The 27,430-nt window shown below is 35.0% G+C and overlaps 1 protein-coding gene across 7 annotated transcripts in view; it reads right to left on the minus strand.

Annotated features, from left to right (window-relative positions):
• Positions 1-27,430, minus strand: part of LOC134540822 (kazrin) — a 352,698-nt gene that overhangs the window by 11,964 nt on the left and 313,304 nt on the right. For all 7 annotated transcript variants that reach the window (XM_063383782.1, XM_063383780.1, XM_063383783.1 and 4 more), the window contains one exon: positions 15,713-15,899. In XM_063383782.1, coding sequence (XP_063239852.1) covers positions 15,713-15,899 — 187 coding nt within the window. The remainder of the gene's footprint in view (positions 1-15,712; positions 15,900-27,430) is intronic.

The raw sequence follows: 27,430 nt of genomic DNA on the forward strand, positions 1-27,430 counted from the left end.
CATTAGCTACAGTTAATCTAGAATAGGAAATAAGAAATACGAAAACCGAAGGGAAAACTAATCTAATGATTTAAGAAAAATACTGTAGAGCCGGATCTTGGAATAAAATTAATCTGCCGAGAGAGACACTTAAAAGCGAGGGTGCAAAAGGGAAAGGAGATTGGTGGAGGAGGTGTTGTTCAATTCAGAAAAAAAAATTTAAAATTCAGTTTGTTACATACAAAAACTCTGTTTATTAAATGATCCAGTCGAACTTACGAGAATATATTTAAATAAATTCAAAATAACATTGGCAGGAATTAAATACCCCAAGAACAAAATTTAAATATGTCACTAAAGGTTCGAAACCCTATAGGTTTCGTACCCTTCTTTCCCCCCTTTCCAAGATGCACCCCATGCTTTAAAAAAATTAGCAATCACTTATTCAAATTCTTCCCGTTTACGTTTTGAGAAACACAATTGTATTTCACTCCACCCCCTAGCTGTTTTTTTATTATTACTTTTTTCGGAGCTGCGTGTAAATTTGCGAGCTTACTTGAGAATCCAGGTACACACGTAAGAGCTCGTCAAAGCAGCCGTGGGAGAGAGGGATCGCAAACAGAGAAGAAGCAGAGCGGCTAGCGACAATCAGCAGGTAGCGAACAAAAAGTAACACATAATTCTTTCCTACCTTTGGATAACTCCGTGGTGATGTCAGGGAATAATAATTTTTTTTTTATTTGATTACAGCTGTCTGTAAAAGATTCATTGGTTTGTTAATTATCATGTGGAAATTCGGAAAAGTTATCACTATTTACATTAAGTTGCGATAATGGTTATAGTTGTTAATAAAATTGATCTTAGCCTATTGAAGCTGCAATAGTTGTTGATACAGAGTGTGGTTATTTACAACTGATAAACTATCATTCCCTTGTTTTACCTGGAGACTCATGTTAAGTTACATCAAAAACTACATATTTCTAATAAATATTTTGAAATGATTTCCAAGTTTATATTTTGTGCTTTTCTTAAACTATAAAGGTATGTAACCAAAAAAATTTAATAGTAATAAATAATAGCTAAAAATTTTTCTAAATTATGCTAGTCTAGAAAATGAATTTAAAAAAAAAATACATGGGGCATGAAATTTAACTTACCATAACTCATCAATGAAAAGCTAAAATTCTAATACAAGAAAGTAATTAATTTACATTTCATGGTATGGTATGTGTTAAAAGTTTGTCATGCACTGTATTTAATAGCTACCGACACAAGAAAACAAGTGTACCTATGTTCTTTAGGGCACAGCTTTTGAATAACAATTATAACTCGTGAATTCATTCCCAACCATTCCACACGTAACACAGCACTTTTTGTTCTGTGCAACGTAAAACCTTTCACACTTATGACTAGCATTCTCTCCAGTTGCAAATACATCACAACGTAGCGTTTTCAAGCCAGGATTGTAGTTAATCATTATTTTCCACGATTTATTGAAACAAACCTCATTACATTAGATTTATCGTCTACAACCAGTATCATTCCTTTAAAAAGAAATATTTTAATTTTTATTCTTGAATTGACGGACCAAGAACAAAAAAACAGCAGAGATAGGTTAATTGTCATGAAAACCTACAGTCTGCAAAAGAATCCTCTAGGCATTTTTTCAGTTGATGAATGATTACTAAAAAATTACATGAATACTCCATGCCTACTGTGTTTTATTGTGATAGGATTTGCATTCAAGCCATACTGGACATTACTAATTATAAAATGTTTCAAAATAAACTACGCATAGAATCATTAACAATAGTTGACACTCTGCAGTTAATTACGGATTTGATGTCTCGCAGCAGTCTTGACTGTGCGAACAATCTGGTCAGCATTCTAATTTTCCCTCTGTCTTTTTTCCCAAAAGTATCTGTTTGATTTCGTCACCTGATTTTCTGCACTATCATTTCACGAGAGAGATATAGCAACACCTATAATATACATCTTAGTGATCAAAATTCAATTGAAATAAAAATAAAAATTTGAATATGAAGCAATATAATAGCCAACTATATACTTTATACTTTTTACAAATTACTATACTTTGTAATTTTTAAGGCTCTATGTATAACTGGGCTTAATTTTACACAATGTATGTTTTTGAAAAATTTGTCAGGAGAAATTTGGAAAACATTTAAAACTCAGGAAATTGAAAAGGTGACTTAGAAACCTCAAAAACACAGGGAAATAGTAAATTTATAAGTACAAAACAGTATGAGTAAATTTTTCATATTATGTACTATGTAGTAACTAAATGTTTGTATATATTTAATCATATATTTGTATGCTGTTAAAAAAAAATATTTTTCTGATTTTCACTAAAATTAATAAAACAAATGGGATACAAAAAACTGTAATAATTTGAAGCACAACAGTCAAAATGTATAGTTTTTTTGCCTTATCATATTCAATAAACTTTGTTTCAGCACACAAATGTAATAATTTACTTTTTCAAACTGGGTTGATTATTTTTTTTGTAGGCTATAAAAAATGTGTGAAATAAAGAATTCTGGGTACGCTGTTTTTTTGGGCTACAGCCACCAGAAGTTTGTTTTATGAATTTCCATCACGCTGAATAGGAGTTGCAATCCCCGTCACTTTTCGCAAGGTAGAGGAGTGAGGCTCGCTCAAGTGCAAATTTCGGGTCTCGTTCGGAATCTCGTATTGCCCCACTGGCTCATTTCTCTCGGCTGAATTTTTGCCTCATTGAACACCTACAACACTTCTCATCATTTTTAATTTCTTCTGCTCGGGTGATCCTGCTTGTTTACTTTCTTTTCTACAAAATAACCCGTTTTTGCTTAGGCGTTTTGCAATTAATGGCTCCAAAACCAACGTTAGTAACATTATAGTTATTCCCCTCAACTAGCACTCAGTCACGCAAATCTGTCTGTTACTCTCGGAGTCACAGCTCCTACTGACTTCAATTCGGCGCTCCACACCAACGCTCATGTCGTCACCGCAAAATGCTAACCGGGTTGAGTCACATGTGGTGACCACGAGCAAAGTCTGCTCTACTAAGATAAATTTACTTCAACTCTGTAGCTTACAAAGTTTAACGAGTTTTAAAAACGGTGTTGAATCCTCGGCCAAAGTGACACCCAATCCTAGATCAAAGACACTCGCATTCCTGTCGGTAAATTCACGTCGAAACGTCACGCACCCTGTACATCTGCCTACCCAGTGGTTTGGCTCCGTGTCACGTCCGCCCGTGAGACCGGGTATGAGAGCCGCCAGGCGAGGTAACAATACCCATGGAGCCAGTGGACTCCGAGCACGCACGTCGGGAACGTCCCGACGCACCGTGAACCTGTCACGCCCTGAGACGTCCGTGCTCTCTGCGCCCCTGTCCGTGGCATCAGGGGCGTAGCCAGGGGGGGGGGGGGTGTTTTGGGTGTTCAAACACCCCCCGAAATATTAAAAATATATATATATGTACTTATGACAAAATTTACACTTGTCTAGCTGTTGCAAATGCACTTACATAGATGAAACTAAGAAAGAACCCTTGAGCCGATAACCCTTAATATTCAGCAATGAGTTTTCAACAGTGTCTCGTTAAAAATATCATAAAGTCGGGACACAAATTTATGATATTTAAATCCAATATTTTAATTACGAAAGTGCTTAAATAGCACCATATTGCACATTAATATAAAAAATTTTCCGTGGGAGGGCCCCCGACCCCCCTCCCTAGTACGGGGGCAGGGTGTAAGTAAACACCCCCCGAAAATAAATCCTGGCTACGCCCCTGGTGGCATCCAGGACACAGCTTTGAATTCCAGAGCATGTCCAAAAAGGTGAATATAAAAAAAATAATTATACATTAACTACTAATATTTCGAGTTTACTCATTAATAATGGATGGGCCAATCAATACCGCAAATACATATATTCTAAGATTTCAATATTCAAAGGAAAAAAATTTGAAAAAACAAAAAAATATTAGAGGAAATAAAGTAAGTAAACTAAAACATTCATCATTGATAACCACTGACGTTAACTAGGTCAATTTTTTTTTCCTTCGTACCTATCATGTTACCATTCACCAATATATTATACTTTCAACATTTAATTTTTATAAATATAGTACAATACACATTGTTTCTGGACATTAAGTTTGTTAAACTAACATTTCAATGGTTAAATGTATCAACACCATAGTCAATATTTGTATTTTTTGTAGTTTTTTTCTTCACCCTTGACCTAGAATCGGATTGAAGGGGAATATTCGAGATACTCTATGGGATTTGGATTCGAGAATATGGAGTTTCGACCCATCATTATACTCATTACCAATGATCATATGGGGTTCGATAAAATTAAAATAAAATGTTCCATATAATGTAAACAGATGCAAAAATTGTAGGCACGGTACATTTATTACTGTTGGGAATGGAGTGTTGTAGGAGGGTAAATGGAAATGAGGAGGGGGGTGGGGGTGGGGGCTAAACAAAATTTCTGCCTCGGGTGAAAGAAAGCCTAGTTTCATCCTGTGTGGCTGGTGTGTAGCTGAAATAACTTGTCCGTGAGCATTCCACACAAAATTACACACAAAGGAAACACCTACCGCATAACAAACATCCTGTGCTGCAAAATTCAACTGCACATGTTCAGACTGGCATTGCAAAAGAAGGAATCCCGACATCACTTCATGCGAAGGTAAAGCCTTCAGAAACATTTCAAACTTTACACGTAACAAAAATAATACTGAGCAATAACCAAGACCCACACACCATCAAAACTATGTGCAGCCAATATTAAGTGGTTTCGACAACTTCGTAAACAATCATGCAGGTGACACATTTTTTTTTGAAGTGAAACTTCCTTGGGCGTGATGAGAGTAAAATTTTGTGGCCAAATTTTTAATGAAACGTTTTCGAGAAACACTGTTGCAAAACATTTCTGATGCGAAAAGGACAGAGAATAGGTACTTGGCCAATGAGATACAGAGAGAGAACTATACTGTATACGTTGTTGGGCTCCTTTGCATTACCTCTCTTTTTGAGATAAATAATGCCCCACCAAAAAAAAAAAAAGAGAGAGAGGGGGGGGAGAGAGGGAGAGAAGGGGGGGGGGGAGAGAGAGAACGGGGGGGGGGGGGGGGGAGAGAGAGATATTAACGAAAGAATAAAATATGTTGTTAATGCACTTGTTTCAGAAAATAGATGTAGGTATCCCAAACAGCCAGCTGTGAGTGCTGACACCCTCTGCTTGCACAGGGCCTATATAAGCGCTACCTGTTATGAATTTCATGTTTTGTTCAGAGATTTGGTGTGTTTGAAATGCGGGAATTGTTTGAAGAAACAGTAAATTGCACCGTTTTTCTTTATGGTGTATTTCAACAGTGAGTAATATTTATTGTTAATCAATCATTATTGATTGATCAAAAATTATTGATATCCTGAGCAGTTATTTTTTAATGAGTAATAATTCTATTAATTCACGTTTATTTAGAGAATTGTCTTCTCTCTCTTTTTCTCTCTCTCTGCCGTTTTACCTCTTACAATATACTCATGAGTCGAGGTTTGAATTGCCAAAGGAAGTTTCACCTCTATCACATGTACCAAGTTACACGCGTGCTTTGTTTTTTTCCAACTACAAATTTTGTTTTCTCTGAAATAATGGAGCAGTGCACTCAGAGCTATTCTGGAAGTCTACGAGCTCCTAGTAATATTAAAACAACAATTTAAAACCCAATTTTTTTCTCTCTTGCAAGCACAGATTTTTCTCTGTGTTCGCACGAGCAGTCTAGGATTGCACAACAGTAGTGTAAAATTCGTCTATGAACTCGAGAACATAAACTCAGCAGCCACTAAATCTATCACCTGAGAGACAGCTGCAAAGAGTGATGATTCAAACATGTGCACAGATTCTTTCTAATTGATTTGATTACGAGTAAGTAGGGGGTAAATTGGCTGCAATTTGCTTAGCAATTTTTTTTTTTAATTTGCTTGTAATGCATTTTAGAGCTGTAACAAATGCATAAGTGTATGTATTGGTTCTTAAACTTTATGGCAAAAATATATTTCCCATTTATATTAACAAAAAAAATTTGTTATACTAGTGTGAAGAAATATTTTAAAGTTTTTTTCTTTAATACCCATTTTCCCACTAGTTTCAAATTGAATTCTTTACAAGTAATGGAGGTTGGCCAATTGTTCCCCTTTTTTCACATTCAAAAGCAATAGTAAAAATTTGAATACATCATAAATGAGCAAATTCGGAGTTCAAAATCAAGTGGGTTCCAAATTTTCAATTTTTAAGAATATTTTTATCTTGAATGTCTGATTTACAAAAACCAACCATACATTTTCCATCACTTAATTCTATTTCACTAAACATTAAATCCTCCATTATTTGAAGTACAACTTTTCAAATCACCTAAAGTTAAAAAAAAAAAACCTTTAAAGACTGTAAATATTACTGTGGCCATAACGTCAACAAGAACGGTGCATATTGCATAACAAGTAAGAATGTGTCCAGTTGATTCTGTAACTATTAGCAATAGATTTGTAATTTTTGTGGTACTCACACGCATAAAAATTAATTTTGAAATACAACTGGAGCATTCCTCAACCATTAGTACAGAAATATGAAAATTGCAGTTCCTGCCAGTTTGTGGTGCCTACTTGTAGGTGCTACCTACTTTCAGGCAGTGCCCACTTTGTGGATGGTGCCTACTTTCAGGTGGTGCCTACTTTATGGATGGTGCCTATTTGGGGGTGATGCATACTTGTGGGAGGTGCCTACTTTCAGGTGGTGCTTACTTTACGGATGGTGCCAACTTCAGGTGGTGCCTACTTTGTGGATGGTGCCTATTTGTGGGTGATGCCTACTTGTGGGAGGTGTCTATACATGGGTGGTGCCTATACATGGGTGGTGTTTACTTGCAGGAGGTGCCTACTTTGTGGATGGTGCCTACTTTTGGGTGCTGTTTACTTTGCAGATGGTGCCTATTTGCAGGTAATGCCTACTTATGGGACGTGCCTATACGTGGGTGATGCCTGTAATATTAGAGAAATACATGGATCGCCAGGAGGAAGTTGTGTAGCTAAGGTTGGCAAGAAAGGACAGTGATAAAGATGGAAGCCAACAAGGAAGTGTGTTTTATATCATCGTATCTAATCGTGTAATCGAAATAAAGAAGTAGTGAACAAAGAATATGAGGTCTCTTTTTAATTACCGTAAATTGGAAGTACAATTGTAAATATAACAATGCCTACTTGCAGAAGGTGCCTGCTTTTGTGAGGTGCCTACTTTCAGGCGGTGCCTACTTGTGGGAGCTGCCTATATGTGGGTGGTGACTACTTGTGGGAGGTACCTGCATGCAGGTGATGCTTACATGCAGGTGGTGCCTAAATGTGGCTGGTGGTGTCTATAGCGGGTAGTGCCTACACGCAGGTGGTTCTCCCCTGAGTGTAGTGCTCCCCTGAGCATGGTGTCTCCCTCCAGGTGGAGCATACCAACATGAAGTGCTTGCCTGTTTGTCCTTTGTATATTGTTTTTTTCTGTATATTCATGTATTGTTTTTTCTTTGTTGCTTTGTTGTACGCATCTTGAAAGTCCCTCAATTGTCGGTGGGTATGGGACAAACAGTAAATAAATAAATAAATAAAATAAAATATCAATGCGGAGGGGAAGGAGGGGCACTAAGGAACCAAACGTCCTGGATCAGAGTTGGAACTTGAACGTGAGTCTGGTGCTAGATCGGCTTCCGAGGAGTTTCTGTGCAATAGGAAATAGTCGTGACAATCATCTCACGCCCTGTAACAACAGGGATTTACTTGTTTCAGCAAGTATACGTAGTTTACTAGAAGTTAGATTTTGATTAGTTACCATTTTTATTTCTTTTGCATTATTTTTGTTTTTAACCCTTAAAACTTAAGATTCGGATTCAAAAGGGGTTCATTCAAGACACTCTTTGGGATTCGAATTCGAGATTCAAATTCAAGTAAATTGTGATCTGGCCCATCACTAAATACATCTATATACAGCCACAACCTGATCCAAGCACTCAGTTGGTTCTCTACCCTGAAGATGCCTACTGCAATGCAGAGCAAAACGTCAGTACACACTGCCACTGCGACGCAGCCAAACCTCGAAAGTCACTGTAGTTTATCACACAATGGCCAAAAAAAAAAAGGGCAATCTATTTCAATGCATGCTCATATTATCATTGGAAACACACAGTTTGTAAACTAGCCTAAATAAAAACTTCCATAGTAGTATATCTTTGCAACACAACTAAAACTGAACATACTAAAAATACCTCAAACCATCCACATCAGTTATACAACTAAAAGTTAAATGATTTTGAAACAGCATTAAGATACAAAATCCTTTATCTGATTTTTCTAAAATCCAAGTTATGTATTTAATAAAATAAGCTAGAGAACAATACCAGAGAGCTCTGTGCTATGAACACAAGCAAAAGGTGTTACTATAATTTTTGATAAATAAATACTAGTTACATTATATATTTCATCTGATTATCTGGTGAAAAAAAATTTAGTCATTTCTATTAATAAATTTCTAACAGAGAAGGTTTTATTATAACATAAATTTGTAAGACAGTCAAAAAAAAATTTACAATGAAAATAGAGAATTTAATTTTTGTTGTGATAATGTTGGCAACATATATTTTAAACAGTTATACCGTTCACGATAGGCATACCTTCTGCCATCTATCGGACTGAAGTGATGACAATGCCGGAATCACACTCTTAACGTATTTGTTTCAGCTTTCGTAGCAGTGTTTGGTGTTTGTCGTGTTCAACCCAAACTGTGTTAAACTAACTTACTACATTTGTACGTATAGCCTTACATTACAAGTGGTGGATACAGTTGATTATTCTATACCACAAATTCTTCCTTTAACTCTTTCAAGGCAAGAAAATTATACCTGAATAAAACATTTTATTGCCATCTTTTAAATTTAATATTTATAAATTTTGGAATATTTTTTATAAGTATGTTTGTTACATGGTCATAAAGCTTGAATTACTTTCTTTTTAGTGACATATTACAAAATAATCTCAGAACTGTCTGCAATTGTATGCAAAGTGAACAATAAAGGAAAGTTCTAGCACGTATAGTGTAAAATAGCCGTCTGACAGACTCAACTCCTGTGCTCATAGCACGGACGAGGATTTGTCCCATAAAAAATCTAAATTTTAAATCAGTGTTTTTCTGTCACTCCAATGCTAAGTAACATGTAATATATGTATATATATAAATATGGATGTTGGTATATATGACGTTTACAAACTCCAACATTGTTTGACCGATCACCATGAAAGTTGGCATGTCAAAGTTTTTTTATCACGGAGAAGGATATTTATGCCCTCCATTTATTTGTAACCCTCCACTAGATGGCGCATCAGTGCATAAATTTCTGTACCGTTCAATCAATCGCCATGGGTAAATTCACTTTTGTAACAGGAAATAATAGGTCGTAAGACATAAAAACAGTGAGAGTGTGTCATTTCTCTATGTCCGCCACACTGTCATTTAGTAAGGTCTGGCAACTTCCTATCCTCATTGACAAGACCCGTCAGCTTAGTGGAGCTCACGGCGACCAGCGAACTAACTGCTCTAATAACAGTTTAGTTTGGCCTTGCAATGCCGGGTACTGCATCTAGTCAAATCTAATAATTCTTTGAATATAAGACTACATGACACCTAATATAAGCAGACCTCAAATATGATACAATACTGGAACCAACTCGTCACTAACAGCTATAATTCTTCTTTTTTTAAAAAAAATCTGCACTTTTTAATCCAGCATTTTTCTGTGATTCAGCACCGATAGAGCTGGTTGTGTTTGAAATTTTTTCAGGTTGATTCTGGCATTGTTGAGCTTGACCACCAGACGTTTTCAGACAAGAAACGCTCATGTGTATTTTTTCTTGCCATATAGCAGGTAACGGTAGAAGTTCCGTACTACGCACTCAAGTTTACGAACCTGATCCCGATGGCATGGCCATGTATATATTTATTCTGTGGTACATGATGCTTGCTGTTTAAAATTAGTATGTCAAATGATCCTATACATAACAGAAACTTGTGATTAAACTATGAAATATGATTGAATACGAAAGAATAAATTTCCACAAGAACCTGACGTAACTGTTTTCTATATAGTGATATTCAAACTTTGGTTGTATCCAGAATCTTCCCACATACTAAATTAAAACAGCAAGAATCACTTACCACAGATTACTTTTTTTTAACATAATTAAGTGGTTTAATTGATCCCCCCCCCCCCCCCCCACCACCACCATCAAAACTATAATGACGTTTGATAATCCGGCAAAATCGCTAATGTGGTATGGCCATATTCCCAAACGAGCTGAAGTGAAGAGACTTTCACTGAACTTCAAAATCAGAAAATGGAACGTTCCAACGTTTTCAGATAAAAGGTTTGAGAACACGTATTTCAAAATATTCATCCCAATATAAGTCATGGCAAAAATGTTTTGTTTTACAAAATTATCACAAAAAACACACTAACCACCACTTCATGTGCAGGACATTACATGAGCTACGATGAAGAGGAAATGTGAGGTGAAATCAAAACAACATTCAGTTTTTTGATAGCTGTGATTTGTAATGCCAAATTCATCTTGACAATACACATATGTACATGATAGTATATAAAATTAACATATTTAATAATTGCACGTCAAGTAACACATACTTATCTAGGTAGAGTGTCCAGTTTCATGAGAAAAATGTTTGTGGCTACTGAGTTTGCTAAGATTCGAGAGGTCAGACATTAAAAATCATGAACCAGTTTGATCTTAGGAGTGGCCATGTTAAGTCTCTCAACAACTTTTGTCTTAGCTAATGCCATAATATCTAAACAGACTGACCTACTCCTTAGTTAACAGTTCTAATTTCACGAGTTATCTAGGAGAATATTGGTACCTGCCCATAATTTTAACAAGTATAATGTTACATGTATTTATTTTACAAAATGTCTAATATTACAGTTTTTTTTTTGGTGTTCTACTGTTTTGATGAAGAATAATATAACTATTCTGAGAATTAAAATCTTATAACACCGATTAAAATATTAATTGAATATGAATGCTAATGATTGGTAAAGTACTGTCGTAAAAACTCTTGGTAAAAATTTCAAAGAAAAAGAGAAGAAGAAAAAAATTTGTTCAGAGATACAAATTTTATTTGTATGTCCATAAAATGCTTATTAAGAAACCCACTCACTAGCAATCACTGAAACAGTTATTCAAAGTAATTTTTTTTAGTTTCAAGTCAGAATATTTTTTCAGTGTAACAATAACTGTTTGAATATTTACAACATCCTATTAGTTTTTACATACTGATAGTTCTACTTGTCTTCAAATCCTTTTAGAAGCAACAATGTCACCCAAGGGTGTGAATACATGGATAGAGAGAGCAATTTCGCATCAGACAACAGAGTTAATTTATGATATAAAAATATATACAAATTCTAATACCAACCAGTGATTAGGGCACTCAACAACACATGCATGACATAAACCATGCGACACACAATATAACATTTATTATACATTTATAAGTTATGCGTAAACACTCTAATGGGAAGCAACAGTATAGAACTTCAGCAACTACATCATTCTTAAACATCCTTAGATATTGTTGCCTACAAACACACACATATGCAAACCCAAAATTATCAAGAATCGTAATGGAAAATAGTTTAAGAAGGATTTTTTTTTTGTTGTTTTGCGGCAAAAAAAAAAGTTGAGACATGCTTGCTGATCACAAATCAAGAGATAATTTTTTCAGTATGGAAGTACCGAATATATCTTTGTTATACATGTAAATTAGCACTGCATTGATTATTAAAAGTGGAAAATCTAAATTTTAAGTAAGTATACACTTTCATTTAAGTGATGATGTCAAAAGGTGATTCAGGTAGTTCTGAAGCGGTTCTGGGTTGGAAGCTAGGTCCAGCTAAAAAATCTCTTACATTAGAAAATCCATTAAAATTCTTTCCCTCCACCAAAACTTTTTAAAATTTTTTTTTTCAAATGTTCAACATGTAGAAAGCATTATTATGTAATATTAAGAGAAGAGAAAAATTGTCATATAAGTTTTTTTTTAAATTTCCAACCCTGTGATTTCTGGACCCAAAGCCATGACCAATTGAATTGTTTTTTTTAGAGTGGCGGTTAAAATTTACCCCTACCTGCCCTCCACAAAATCCTTACATTTCCAAATATCTCCCAGCAAAGGTGAGCACGTAGGCTGCATAAATTTGAACTGATGTATAACACTGCATGTATGTGCCTGTGAGTAATCAAAATATTTTTGCTATTTGTGAATTATTTGAAATTAGATATTTATGAATAATTTTATTTTTGAATCAACATTTCAAAAATATTTTTTTTTCCCCTTCAAATTATTTGTTACCAATAGATAGGCCTACACTTGTCTGACACATTCAGAAAAAAAAAATGTTTTGTATGATGATTAATTGAGAAATTTAGATTTGTACTGATACATTATTCACACATTGTGTTATATTTAACAAATAATTAATGATTTATATTTAAAATTATCAATAATATTCTATATGATGTATGTAACCAGATCAACAAAATAACTTTCAAATATAAGAAAATGCCTTGTCTCTTTTATTTTTTTTATTTTTTATTTTCTTTATTGAACACATCTTTGTAATGGTATCATGAGTACTGTATTTTGAATTTATTTTTCTTGGAATCCTGTGAATTGTGGGAAAAAATAATTCACTGTATGTTAAAATTCAATTAGAATAATATTATATATTCGTGAATATTATGATATTCAATTCAAAATTTGATTTAAATGAAAAAGGAGTATTTTCAGAAGCCTAACCGCTGGTATGTGTTCTATCTGTAAGTTGCAAATAGTCTTCAAACAATTAAGGAATCATGAAAATCTTTTTAGGGAGCCTTTTAAGAATATTAATGACATCTGATACATACAACTACTAATAAATTTATATTGTCCTTGTAGTTCATAACACAAAACCTGAAAAATTAAGTTAAAAAAATTGTCCCGCTCAACCATTGACAAAATAAACGCAAGCACTAAGAGTATTTTAAACGCTACGCATACAGCATTGTGAAACACTTGCATGAGTGAAACATTTGGTTACAACCAGTCCAAAACAACTTATGCATCCGGAATCAAACGTTTACTAAGCGGTTTTAGCCGGGCCCCTATTTACATATGGCATTTGCCCAGAGGGCCAGTTTCTGAGGGGAAAGAATTCTATGTGCGAAAAACATAGAAGGACAAAAATGAGGGATGGGAAAAATAGTTTTTTAACGTACAGTAATGATTTGATTTTCAAATATACATATCAAGGGGAAATGTGCGTTTGTACTAACTACTGCAATGTGCTAAAATATTAGGCCTTTAAACCAAATACTTTAGGAATATATTTAAAACTTGTTCAACAATACACAGTATACACAAACCCATGTTATATTTCGGTAGTTAACAGCCGTATTAAACTGCAACAACAATTTTTAAATTTGAATAAGATAAAAAGACAAACAGCATATGTCTTTGAAAAAATTAGTATTTAGTTGCATCATATTCTGTTTTAAAACTGTTAATAAATGTTGTTTTGGGGGAACTGGTAAAGGAATGAAAATTAATTAATAAATTCATAAATTAAAACACCAGCATTGGAGTATTTGAAAAGGACTACATTATTTATCTCTAACAAAAGCTATGAAAGAAATTTTTATGTTTTAAATTCTCTGTGAATGTTTTTGTTTAGCACGTCAGGAAACGTCTGCTACAAAAAAAAATTAATTTGAACCTGTAACTATAATTCTTTTAATTTAAAAATAAAAATTTAATGAACTGATTTTTTTTTTACAACTTAAGTTATCAAATTTTTTTGCTAAATATATCATTTTATTCTGGAATCTTGAGATCTATATTTCGATTCCAGGCACTATTTCAAGAATCGTATTTGAGATTTGAATTTGGGGAAAACTGGATACGACACATCAGCGATACAAAAAAGTAGTTAAAAAATTGCTTATACATGGTGTTAATTTTCTCTGCACACAATTATTACTATACTCGTCACATAATCGGCAGTAATCCTGTAGATTGTGAACTTTCAATGGCTAGATGTGAAAATGTGCACCCAGGTAAAAACATTTTCTTTGTGTCCAAATTACAGAGACCACTTTTTTCTTCTTCTTCAGTTTTTGTGGAAGGTGGGTAGTTACATTGGTTATGTATGCTTATTAAGGATTCAACTTAAACTTCACCAAACAGTGCTTTGCTTTAAGTGCAGCATTTTCCCTTCTGGGCAGGACAGATAAAATTATAGCAAGGAAAGTACTTATTTCCGTGTGTGATTTGAGACAACAAGAATTCACTGCGCACAAAAAAAAAAAAAAAAAAAATGGTCCACATAATGACGGCCACTCCCGCCGGTAAATTATGCCCTCGCTTGCATCACTTCGGCCCCAGCTACGACGACATGAAGACTGTACGCGTGTGCGTAAGCGTGACGTGAACACTTGTGTCGTGCCAAACTGCTGCCGAGGCACGCCGAACACAAACTGGACCGAACGTGAAACGAGTCCCTCCCCAAGACAAGCAGAAGTCGTCTGACAACACGACTGGACCGAGGCTTACGCGAGTAAAGTTACGTCGGTCGTCGACTACCCGTAAGCATCTGCCGAAATCATTCTTCATTACGAACATGACTCCCAGACTTGAGACCTAACACTTACCATCAAAATGGCACAGGAAATATTGGCATATAATTATCAGCTTAAAAAAAAAATGGTAGTTACTTTTAATGTCTATCATAAAAATTTTGCAAAACATAAATTATTCATGTAAAAATAACTAAAGCTTAGGCTTAAAAGATTCTACTATGACAAGTTTTTAATATAATAGTTCACACTAAATGAAGCTTGTTTATTAGCAACAGGGATGTGCCAGTGCATAGGCGGGAGATATCGGAATTTGAAGATTTTTCACTGAACTAGGAGATTACAAAAACGAGGAAACAATTACCAACCCATTTCAATTGTAATTTTTTATAAATATTCAATATTCTTCCTTGTTTCCATACAGTAAGTAATCTCTCACCAAATGTATCAGAAATGAGACTTTTTTTTTTCGATACCGAATTAGACCTGTCCAACCTCACCTGCAGCAAAACATTTACTGGACATAAAAGTTACTACATTGATGGCACCACATTTCCATAAATGCCGACTTACCCTTTACCCTTTCATCAATTTTTGGACTAAACGTGTCATTTTTATGTTGGAGCAGTAAGTTGAAATATATCGTAACGAACTGGAATTTTCAACTGTTAAATTTCTAGACAAATTTCAAGTTTTTAAGTGACCAGGCACATCCCTGACTGGCAGGTACAAAATAAAAAGAAATACTCTAGAGACAGGTTACACACAAAAGCAGTAGGCACAACTGTCGAAAACTGTAAATACGCTCTACTACGACCGACCACTGCAACTGCTTACGGGCCGGGAGGTGCGCCGGCCTTAGCACTACCACACCTCTCTGACGAGACAAAGAGGACAACACACACAAGAACAGGAAGAACAGGAAGAACAGGCGCTCAGAGCCTCGGCGCGAGCCGCGACCAGCGCGACGAGGGCTTGAGGGGGTGGCTTACTCTGAGGCTAGCGCGTCGCCGCTCCTTGTCGGGGTCGGGCGGCGGACCGGCGCTACGTTCCGACAACCCTCCCGCGTACGAGCGAGAGAAACTCCGCCCCAAACTGCCCCCACCGACCAACTTGTCCGAGCGCCTACGAGTCTCCGTCTGCGCACTGCCTACACGCGCAAAGTGCTCAAACGCAGCTCTGAGACATGGAAAAAAAGAAAGAAAAGAAAACAAATGAACCAAAACATAAATGTAACAAGCAGGAATAATAATAAAAATAAAGATTTAACTAAATATAGTCAATGCACACACAAATGAACTGCCCACATAGGCTTGGTTCACGATCCACAGTACCTGTACTTACTGAAAGAAAATCAATAAATAAAGTGTATTTTTTTGTCACAGCAACAAATATTTTAAAACAAATTGCATCAGGTTATATTTGCCATGGGATGCCGTTTGACGTAACTATAGACTATGTGGGCAATATTTTCTATACACTATAGGAGCAACCATGCGATGTTTCCACTGCCGTCGACCTTGGTTTGCTGTGAGTACGCAACAATTTACCTCAGGTGCGAGACTCATTCCGTGGATTCATAAAAAAAAAGTAATTTGAGTTATTTGGGAACTTCCGAGCGTTACGTTTTAGTTTCCGTAAAACCAACTGGAGACAACCAAGTTGTTGTTAGATCTGTTCTCAAAACACGTGAACTGCAAGACACTCAGTTGCAAATCTTTCGTACAGCAAGAAAGTTAGGAAAAGCGATATCATGTATGCCAGATGGAAGCTAACGTGCAACTTAAATTTGAAGGAACAATAAATGAGTTTCTATATCTAAGTGAACGTTAGTTGTTTGAATAGCATTGTTTGAAATCATTTTATATAATCATGTATTTACATTGTTTTCCATTCCGGTGATGAATAAAGTATGTAGGTATGTAAAGGATTCCATTATTATCTTTGCTAGTGCTAATATAGTTCTCATTACGTATATACTTTAATTACGAAATAAGCAACTTAGTTCACTAAAGTTATTTTGTAAATATCTGTCAGACAAGTTTACTTACATTAACATTTCACTTCAGTATTTCTATACATCTCTGCATCAGGACGATATAATAACGATAGGACGATTCTTTACATTATATTTTGTTTAGTAATACCGGTATTTATTTCGAGAGCCTATCTCGACTCATGAGTTTTATTTCTACTCTCAATGTTCGCACAGTTTCCTGACAGTATTATCTAACTCATTTATTTGACACAGAAACTTTTAACTAGTTTGTAATAACATTATGAATGATAAAGCATGTATATGTACATAATTCCTTTAGTGATATTGTTGGTAAACGCGTTTCATTGAGTTTCTGAATGTTCAGTTTGTCGCCGGGCATGAAGGCGAGCGAGGCGAGAGACGAGCGTAGACGCAGGGGTCTAGCCGCGTGGAAACATCGCACGGTCGCACACGACGGTACATTCCCCGTGCGACACACACATCAGCAGGTGGAGGGGCCGTGCGTGCCAGTGTGAACACGCACACAAGACAAACACACGGGACGTGCAGAGCTACACTGGCAGGGGGTGGTGTGTGCTCTACAGTGCTGTGACTACGACCAGCAGGAATGGATCTAGTCTCGAGGGAAGTCGGGGCTCAGTGGCGGATCCAAGGGGGGGGGGGGGGGCACCAGGGGCAAGTGTCCCCCCCCCCCCCCCGGCCCCGAAAAACCAGTTGTCTGCTACATTAATATTGCCGACCAAAATGATTGTTTCCGAAACCGATAAAATATTTCAATATAATTAATGAATTTCTTGTCGAATCATCAAATCTGGTGCTTGGATGTATTGCGTAGTGTGAGTAGATTAAATACAAATTTAGTAATTTTAAGACATTTTTTTTCCTCCGGCTATTCTGAAATCCTAGAGTGCCCCCCCTCCGAGGTGAACCTCTGGATCCGCCACTGTCGGGGCTATGGCTCACGCCCAGCCGTCTGGGCGGGGAAAGCCGTCACCGGTACGTGAATGTCGTTTGTACAGACAAGACTCAGTGGTTTATTTATTTTTTTTTTTTTTAGCACTACTTAGTTTTTGAACAGTAGGATTTCAGTGCTCTTGGTTTGATTTTTATAAATGATGCTTACTTGATGATGACAGTGTAATATTCAATAAAAAAAGAAGGTTAAGCTGTTACTTAATACTTTTGAAACAAAACAGTGTCATTTCAACAGTGGTACAAGCCACATTTTACTTGGAAAAAAAAAATTGCTAACATATTTGTATGTCAAGTTATTATCAGAAGGGAAAAATGAGGTAACGAGAGGTGGATAATCAATTGAGGAACAATATTCATTTTTACTACACATGAATAAAATTTTGGTATTATAAATTAAATTTTTTTTTAGATTTCAATTAATATTTGTTTAAATTCTATTTCGTTTCACAAATTGACTGACTAAATGGTGCTTTAACTTGCATTTATGTGTCATATCATGGTGTACTGAGAAACAATTTAAGTGTCACCTCAGTTTCATTGCAATTCACCATTAAATCTTGCCCCTGACAATTTGTGAAATCAATTTATGATCAGTTAATAATATTGGGTACATTATAATCAATAATCAATGTTAAATATAAAATCACATCATTGTTCTAATTTTTTTTAAAATTTTTAAAATTGAAAAAAAAGAAAAAAAATTAAAACTTTAGAACAACATTCTTTACTTGATGAACTCCACAAGAATATTTTGTGATATGTTTTACACCATGAAATGAATCATTTTCATAATTCCCAGATTCAAAGGCTTTGCAGTTCTACATTTACAAGATCTCATGGACCGCGCAGCTCCTAACGTACCGTGATATCACGGAAATAAGGCCTGCTAGTGCCCCGCTATAATGCTGGATCCAATAAAAATAATAATTTATGATTAAATAATTGGTTTTATTTAGTGATGGATCAGGTTTCAATTTTCTCGAATCCGAATCTACGTGTCAAGGGTCAAATATAAAATAATATAGTATAACAAATGAAATATATCAACTATGATGTTGAAACATTCTACCCTTTAAATAGTTGTTTCAAAATGAAATTTCAGAATCTATACATACTGTAATGTTATTTCGACGTCGACCGGGGCTGAGCCCTCCTTACGCCCGATGTGCCTCACGTCTCGCCGGGCCCCTCCCCTCCACCTCCCTGTTTCAAACCGCCCGCCAACGAGTGTGAGTGTGCGTGCATGTTTGCCCGCCCTGCAAGAGGCGACGGGAGACTGCGCCACGCATCCCTCAGATAATACTTTACTAAAATAGTTTCTAATTTCACTTACATTTTATCCCCTGAGTGTTTTTGTTTTCTTCCAGCTTAAGCAAGGATGGAGCAGCTCAAATGCGCAAACACTTTCAGAACTCACCCAGACGCGGGCAGTTTATGTTTTGAACTTAATTAATAAATTGCCAATTCCAGACTTTCACACTTTCTTAATGCATTATGCAAACCTATTTAAAAAAAAAATTTATGCTGCGATTCCAATCCACAAATAAAGAAACCATGGTTTTCAAAGAGTCGTACAACTTAATCAGACCCATAATTTTGGTGTCATTATTTATTTATTACGTAGGTTACATTACTTTATCTCCTTTTTGATAAGTGTAAATGCTATACACACAACAATAACACACATAAAATTAAGACAATATCACAGGATGTCGAGCAGAAGTTATTCCCTGAGTTTTCTCTGACTTCTCCTCTTTCAAAATTTTTCACTGATCAAACTCATAAAAACCACTATAAAATTTTTTGCACTACTTCGTAAAAATGTGTATTCATAAGTTACTTACAGATTTGATTCTTATAAATCGTAAGACAAAACTGTTTCACACAGTAACAAACAGCCCGGAAACTACGAACAAACAGACGTTTCTTACATCTCACTCCGAGAGACCCTCACACTGCTCAAAAAAAAAAAAAAAAAAAAAAAAAACTTGGCACACCAGCATTGCAACCGTAACATAGACTAAGACTAAACCCAAATTACAACGTGAACGTCACAGTTAATGGGTTAGCGATACAGCATCAGTCTTAGTCTAACAATTTAATTTAAGTTCCCCGACTATTCACTGTTTTTTTTCTCTCTCCAGAAATTAAAAATTTCCTGACAATTCTAGGTTTTCCTTATTTTCAACAATGCCAGGCATCCTGCAATAAGCAATTTAGTTAGAAGAATAAAAACATTCTTGTTCTGTCACCATTAAGGCGTAATTACAATAACCCATCTCCTCTGTCCATACGTCCATATGTCCGTTGGTGACATGTTCTGCAGCCAATCGGATGGCCCAAAAATATCTATCCATCCATCTGTCAAATGGTTGGCAAGCTCTAACTTTTGACAGATGAACGGATGGATTATATCTATGGTTTTGCCCGCGGCAGTCAATTGTTACCAGAATACAGACCTGTGGTGTTTATATAGGTCGTTCAGATGCTTTTTACAATAACATCGCAGTTCTTAAAACTCATATCCAAACAATTCAATCACAACTGAATTTTTTTCAAGAAAATGCTCATACAATACGTCCATAAACACGACATAAATAGCAAACTTATCTATTAAAATCTCCCAGAGAAAACATGTATTGTTGGCAGCTCTTATCTAGGAAAATACATATTCTGATGGATAAATTAAGTCAAGTTGTAAATAAAATTACAATAGCCCGTTGCGTCCGTCCGTTATCCGTTCATCCATAAGCTGCCGAGTGATTTACAACACTCCGCTTGTCCATCGTAATATTTTTCTATTTTAATGCAAACAACTTAAATTTTGGAAAGAAAATTCTCTTATGAAATCATGTAAACTGAGCACTTATAACTCATTAAACTTTTTTTTTTCACTTTAGTATTTATTTTCACATTTACAGAGTTACCATGCGTAATTAATACACTTCTGTGCCTCGGACTGTTTAAAAAAAAAATTGAAATGTGTTCTAACGTAAGTTACGGAATAATTTTGGAAGCAGCTAAACAATTAAACAAAATTTAATAGCTTCTAATACAATAAGATTTGACACGCAAACACCTACATTTGGAGGTTGTAATTACACACGTCCGTCCGTCAAAAGCATGAAGTTACCGAGCTTTTGACAGACGGTAAGATGACATTTTTCGGACCATCTTATTGGGTGCAGGTCACGTGATTGCTGGACAAATGGAGGCCGACGGGCTATTGTAATTCCGGCTCAACTTGGCTAAGTGCGTAACATCGACGGATGAAAGTGCCGGATGGACAGACGGAGGCGACGGACTATTGTAATTCCAACTTTACAGAGGAGGGAAAAAATAATTGTGTCGTTGTTGTTGTGCATTAGCAACATGCAGTGGCGGTTTGCCAAGGCAGCTAACACACATGCACTATCGAATGGAATGGTTTGCAGGCGTCATGCAAACTATGAAAAGTAGTGAAGCAGTGAGATACTAAATATTGGTTGTCAGGCATCGCACGGCGAAGTTATGCACTGCCATCGATATCCAAAAGAATTCTGTAGACTTGACACGGTCGCTCTCGACAAAGGACGACAAAGAGCAGAGACTACGCAAGGTCTTGAAAAATCTATAAACATTTTTGCTGCTGCAGGCATAAAGAACCCCCCTGCACAGTAAATTCTGCAGAGGCATTTGCAAATGCTTGAATCTGGGCGAAAATATTTTTTTATTTTATTTAGAATTAAATTAGAATACATACAAACATCAAAATAGTCAAAACAGTAAGCGTAGGAAAAATGTTTCCGACAAATGATTTTAAATTATAGTTTGAATGTCAGATTTTAAAAATGACTTGTACGTGCTTTCATGCAACGACAGTAGTAAATTTCATGTAACGGTCATCGATACTGAAACACAACTATTTACGTATGCACACTTCAGAAATTTTAGGTTTTTTTCCCTGGGTATGTTTGCAAAATACTTACTATTCAGTTGTCTTCAACTTAATAACTTTTTTCGGATTAAAACACAGCCCCGCTGTCTAAACTTTATCTACTGTGCTGTACACTGTAAACATGTAGAAATAAACTATGGCTAATTACATTTGCTCATAATATATTTAAAACAGGTATGTGCACATTTAAATTGAATAGTGTTGATACCTACACAAGGTGATAACAACAGCTTCAATATACTTGGAATAAAATGAACTAAGTAAGTATTTGTTGCTTCGAAGTAGTATGAATTTTAAGGGTCTCCAAGTATTAAAAAATGATTCAATATTCGTGAATAATTTGACATTTCATTCAACATTTAAAATGTAAGTTTTTTTTATTACCTGTTCCCTATACATATAGCAAGTAAGACTCATTCACAAAAAAAAATTAATAAAATAATTTTAACATATATGAAGCCAGTGAGATTTATTAATAAATTAGGATTTTTTTAAAATGTAACATAAAAGGTTTTGATATGTACGAAAAATTGGGTGATTTTGGTTGAAAATTAATAAAAATACTTTACTTTCATGTTTACAATCCATTTAGGAAAATGCATAGCCATGTTTTGTTTGTTTTCTTACATTTTACACCACTCTATTATGGTTCTATGTGCAGCATTTTCTTTTTCATTTTACAAATTATTGCAGCCGATTTTCGTTGAATCCTGTGGGGTATTGAGAAAAAATTCCACTTTATGCTTCAATTATATTTGAAGAAAAAAAATTACACTCCTAAAAAATTTGACATTAAATTAAAAAAATTCTTCATATAAAAAAATATGATTCGCAGAAGCCTAATGAGTTTTTGAAATGAATCGAATATGACAAATAAATAAATTTGTACACTTTCAAATAATCATAAAACTAAATGGTGCGGTGAATTTACTTTCAGTCAATACAGTATCATCTCCGAAAGTTATTTTTACAAGTTGAAGTGACTCAATATGCGTTCCTTGAGTTACGCAGCAAACATCAATGTGGTATTCAAACTCGTCCCACGCTTTGTGCAATGTGTCGGCCGTGATGGGCTAAACGGCCACTGTGATTCGCTGTAGCACCGCTTACCGCACAGCAGAAGAGTTGGTGCGTGCTTCAGTCAGCGAAAAGGGAGACACGTCTTTGTGACATACCTGCTCGTACTTCCCCACAACTATTGTTTTTTTTTATTATTTCAATCATGCACACATTTGGGTGGAATTTAAAGCTGTGATGTATTTCTCGATTTCTCTCAAATGCTGGCATTTCACTAGAGATATACCGACGTAAACCGTTTAGTTATTATACACATTATCAAAGGAATATAAAATAACAGGGCACCTGAAAAATATATTTAACAAAAGTGAGGCACGAAGAAGTAATTTATATATATATAAAACTTATATATATTAACTTAAAGAAACCTCGAAAAGCTGTTTTTTTCATTTTGTTACCAAACAATTTATGTTTTCGCATTAGTTTTTAATTTCACAAAACATTTACCAATTCAGCCATGTTGAAAGATTCAAATGAAAGCATATTCGAATGAGCACAACCCTAAAATTTATGAAAGAACTCAGAATTTCCTGATATGTCTTTTTTTTTGTTGAGTACCCACTTAAGTCTAAGTAATTGAATTAACAACAGGAGAATTAATAGCATTGAAAAGGTTTTTACTTATAAATGATAACCAATCATTCATTTTGTAAACAGTGATTCGAAAAATAAATTTGGGTTTTCATGTTTGCCATTAACGGAACGACTTGAATTGTTAAGACTTTAAGAAATGAGTGATCTGCAAACCACTGGAAAACTGACACAGTGCTCTTATTTTTATTCACTTACGAAAACGACCAAGCTACCTAATTATTTTTGTTGCTGCCGTCACCATAAATTGATGTACATGTATACTTAGTGTCAAGATGCTCAGTGTTTCCCACAAAAGCAAAATGAAAAAAATAAAAAGACACAAAGTTTCCTATATCATCAACAGTTAGCACAATCTGTCCAGTTGTATAATGTAATTTTGCATTGCACTCTCTGTAAGAGAAGGAAGGAGTACAGAATAAAAAAAAAATAAACTGCAACTTTATGATGTACAACAATAATCACTATCTTGCAACTTTCACGTATGTGTAAATTTATAAATAAATCACCAGAAGTAAATAATTTTATATGGCCTAAATATTTAATGCTTCTTTTTTATATTTGTGTCTGATATCTAGTAGCGTCAGATGAACTCACACATTGTACCTATGTTATTTTCATAGGATGCTGCATTTATTATTTATTATATACTAAATAAGTTTTTAATAAATATATGTTAAATTAAAACCTGGTTTATTACGAAACTGTCTTCCTATAGTTTCAATCAGGATCCTTATTTTACAGTGAGTGAAAAATAACAGTAGGTAGGTTTTTTAATATATTGATTTAAAATCTTGGCTAGAGAATTATTTAAAAACAATGTAGACAATATTTATATTCCCTGCTAAGAAATCTACGGTGAAAGTAACATTCCTGAATGTCTGCAAAACTACCATGGATCGAGGTCTTAAGCGTTTCATAAAGGCCTTGTCACACCGTCAAATATTTGTCTCCAACTATATTTGACAATAGAGTTGGATGGTAAAGTGCTTCCAATTTTCTCCATCAAATAAATTTGGACAGATAACCTCAAATACGTTTTAAATCATGTCACACTACCTACCAAAGATTATTTTTGGTTGGAGCCATCTCAAACTTTACAGTTTTAATCTCATTTTGAAACTAAATAATGCATCACAGTGCTTGCTGCATGGAATTTTTGAACTTCTTAAGCTATTTGTGCATTTATAAATTTTTTAAACATACATAAATTTAACTCACTTACAATAATATTCATTACATAATAATAATAAATGTACAGTGATTTTTTTTAAGTTATAGAAACATAATTTCCTTTTAAAACATAAAATTAATTTGCATATAGCATTTATATTATCATTATTTAAGTTATTTCCCTTTCATAACCTCTTTGATCACCAATGCGTATTGCCCTTTTAACGATTCATTGTGATGGATGATCGGTTTCGATAGGCATAACTTCTGATTGGCTGATCGCACCCAACATCAAACATACTTTAGAACCTGTCCTGTACGCAAAATATTTTATAGAAACTCAAGTCATCCAACCTGTCAAAAAAAAAATAATGGCTGCGTTGGTGACTTTTTGGCGACGTCATAACCTTACAACTTTTAAACAACATATTGGAAGGCGTTGGAAGCAAAAATTTGACAGTTTGACATTACCTTAGGCGTACTTCTTTCGTGGACACGTGAAAGAACATTAAAATGTGACCGCCACTAGCATAATTTATTGCTTGGAACGTCGGAACCAACACAATGCCCCCCCGACATACTGCGTAGCGTTCTGGCTGAAAAGCATGCTTTACCATGCAAGGACCTGCTCATTTTCCTCGACTCTAAAGCATGCTTCGTCATGCATGCTAGTTACCACGACGCAGTCTCCGACCCTGATTAAATTCCACTTTTAGTGGGATCTGGATGCTAATGCTAACTGGATTGCACACTTAAGCCACTGGAAGGGGATTAGTTTTGAAATTCTTTAAGTACTACTGACCATTTATTAAGTTCACATCATTGCTTCTAAGGTTTGATGCTTCAACAAGTAGCAATCAGTATCTTTGATAAGTTTTTTCAAAATACATTTTAGTATAAATCTAAGAGAATAGCCATAGATGAAATCATTCGAAACAAGCAATTTTTTTGTTTTGTTTTGAATAAAATTTTCACTTGTATTGTATTTCTGTAAGTGTTGTAAAGACAATTTCAAAGTAAATGACACAAATACAATAATTTTTAGTTGCATAATAGTTTTATGTAAACAAATCCAAGCATAATTTGTTAAATTTTTTTTCCCACAAAAAATTAATTTTTAAGCTTATACACCATGAACACACAAGTTCAGTAAACAGTTCAGGAAATAATTTTATTTTACTGATTTCAGACGAAAGAGGTTTTTAACCTATCCCTTCTTTGCGAGCCTCAATTCACAAACCTGCTGACAAAGAGACAGGCAGATGAAACAAATGAACGTGAATAAAAAGGGTCGGCTCCCTGACGCAACTCAGTATAAGTAACAGCCACTGTTCACGCTCGGAAAACAACTGACCTTGGTCACGCCTCTGAACACTGAACACACACACATGTATTTGTTTTATTACTATGTTCAACACTCGGAAGATGCGTGCTATTATCGTAACAGTTGCAACATTTCTCTTTAAATACAACAGTATGCCGTTTTTACATTTTGCAAAAATCAACACGTCAACAGCACAGGGCTCACAATACGTTTGCAATAAATGTTCATCAGACACAAAAAAAAAAAAAATTACAGCATTTTAAAGACAACGCAGATTTAACACACTATTTCCGCTATCAACAAGAGTTTTAAAATTTGTAGAAATATATTGTCTGTCACTCACACAGGTCGATTAAAGTGCACACTAGTGCATTCCAGCTGATCCAAACATTTTTCTTATCAACTTCCAACAATCATCTCTGACGACAAATACAAAATAATAGGGACAAGATTTTATGGTTTTATTTTTAGGTTAATATCGTTTTTAAAACAGGAGATTTCAATGTTAGTGTTTTAAATTATTTTATGCACTCTGTTTATTCTTAAATTTAATGTATTACTAAACAAATATGACACTTAAATGTTTCATTGTACTTAATTCACCAAAACTGTTTACTGCGACTGATACATGTGGCTCTTTTACGATATAATAATTTGTAATAAGCATTTCTAACTACTCGGAACAATAAAAATAAATCTGAAAGGGTTTGTTTGTTTGAAAAATGTGCCAATGCCCTAATGTTCAAATGAGTTACTAATAACAGTTAAAAGATAAATAAAGAAAAAAATATATATATATATATTCGGTAAATATTCATGCTAAATATATTACATTCCTTGAGTTTAATAAATTAAAATAAATAAGTTTTTGTGATCTGAGTTAAAATTTTTGATTAAAAAGGCTGATTATTTTCTGATTTCAGTTGCATTTCAGTGCTTTATATTGTACACCTATCCCTCACTTAGCACGGCTTCAGATTGTGAGAATTCATTTAGCGCAATTTTAATTTTACTGCTCCAGTCTCAAATAGCACATCTGTAAACTTCAGTTAGCATGAAATCTCTGCAGGCAAAAAAAAGTCGCGCACGATGCCACAAAGTCTGTTTCAACTTCTGTGAACATGTGCTGTGGATACATTTAGCCACACAAGGGAGGGAAGAGAATCGCACACAGGTCTGTCTACGCTATTGGCTGTTGTACAAACATCAGCTGTAGCAAGTTAAATTAAGGCTATGGAGTGTAAAGAACTAAATGTTTTTTTACATCCGCGCGTATGCCGCCATGCCGTACCGTGGTCGCCTGGCCACAGACCGGGCCGTGAACTCAGTCTAGCCAGTGGCAGGGAATTCACTCAAAAAAATGCAACATCTGCCCATTCAGCTGCCGGTAACTCTACGTGCTTGATCACTCATAATGCATCGTGTTCAAGTATTTGAGACAAAACTAAAAGTATTACGGAGCGCAGATTGTCATGAAGGCTGCGCTTATGTTGGTCGCACTTTAGTTTTAAGCATATCAACTGTGCGCACAATCTTACGAAATAAGCACTCTTATCAAAAGTTTATATAAGTCTGATGCTGTTGTTTGTACTAGCGGGAATATATTTGACATTAGATACCGGAACAGAAATGAA

This window comes from Bacillus rossius, chromosome 17 (genome assembly GCF_032445375.1).
Source record: "Bacillus rossius redtenbacheri isolate Brsri chromosome 17, Brsri_v3, whole genome shotgun sequence".
NCBI classification, from domain to species: Eukaryota; Metazoa; Arthropoda; class Insecta; order Phasmatodea; family Bacillidae; genus Bacillus; species Bacillus rossius.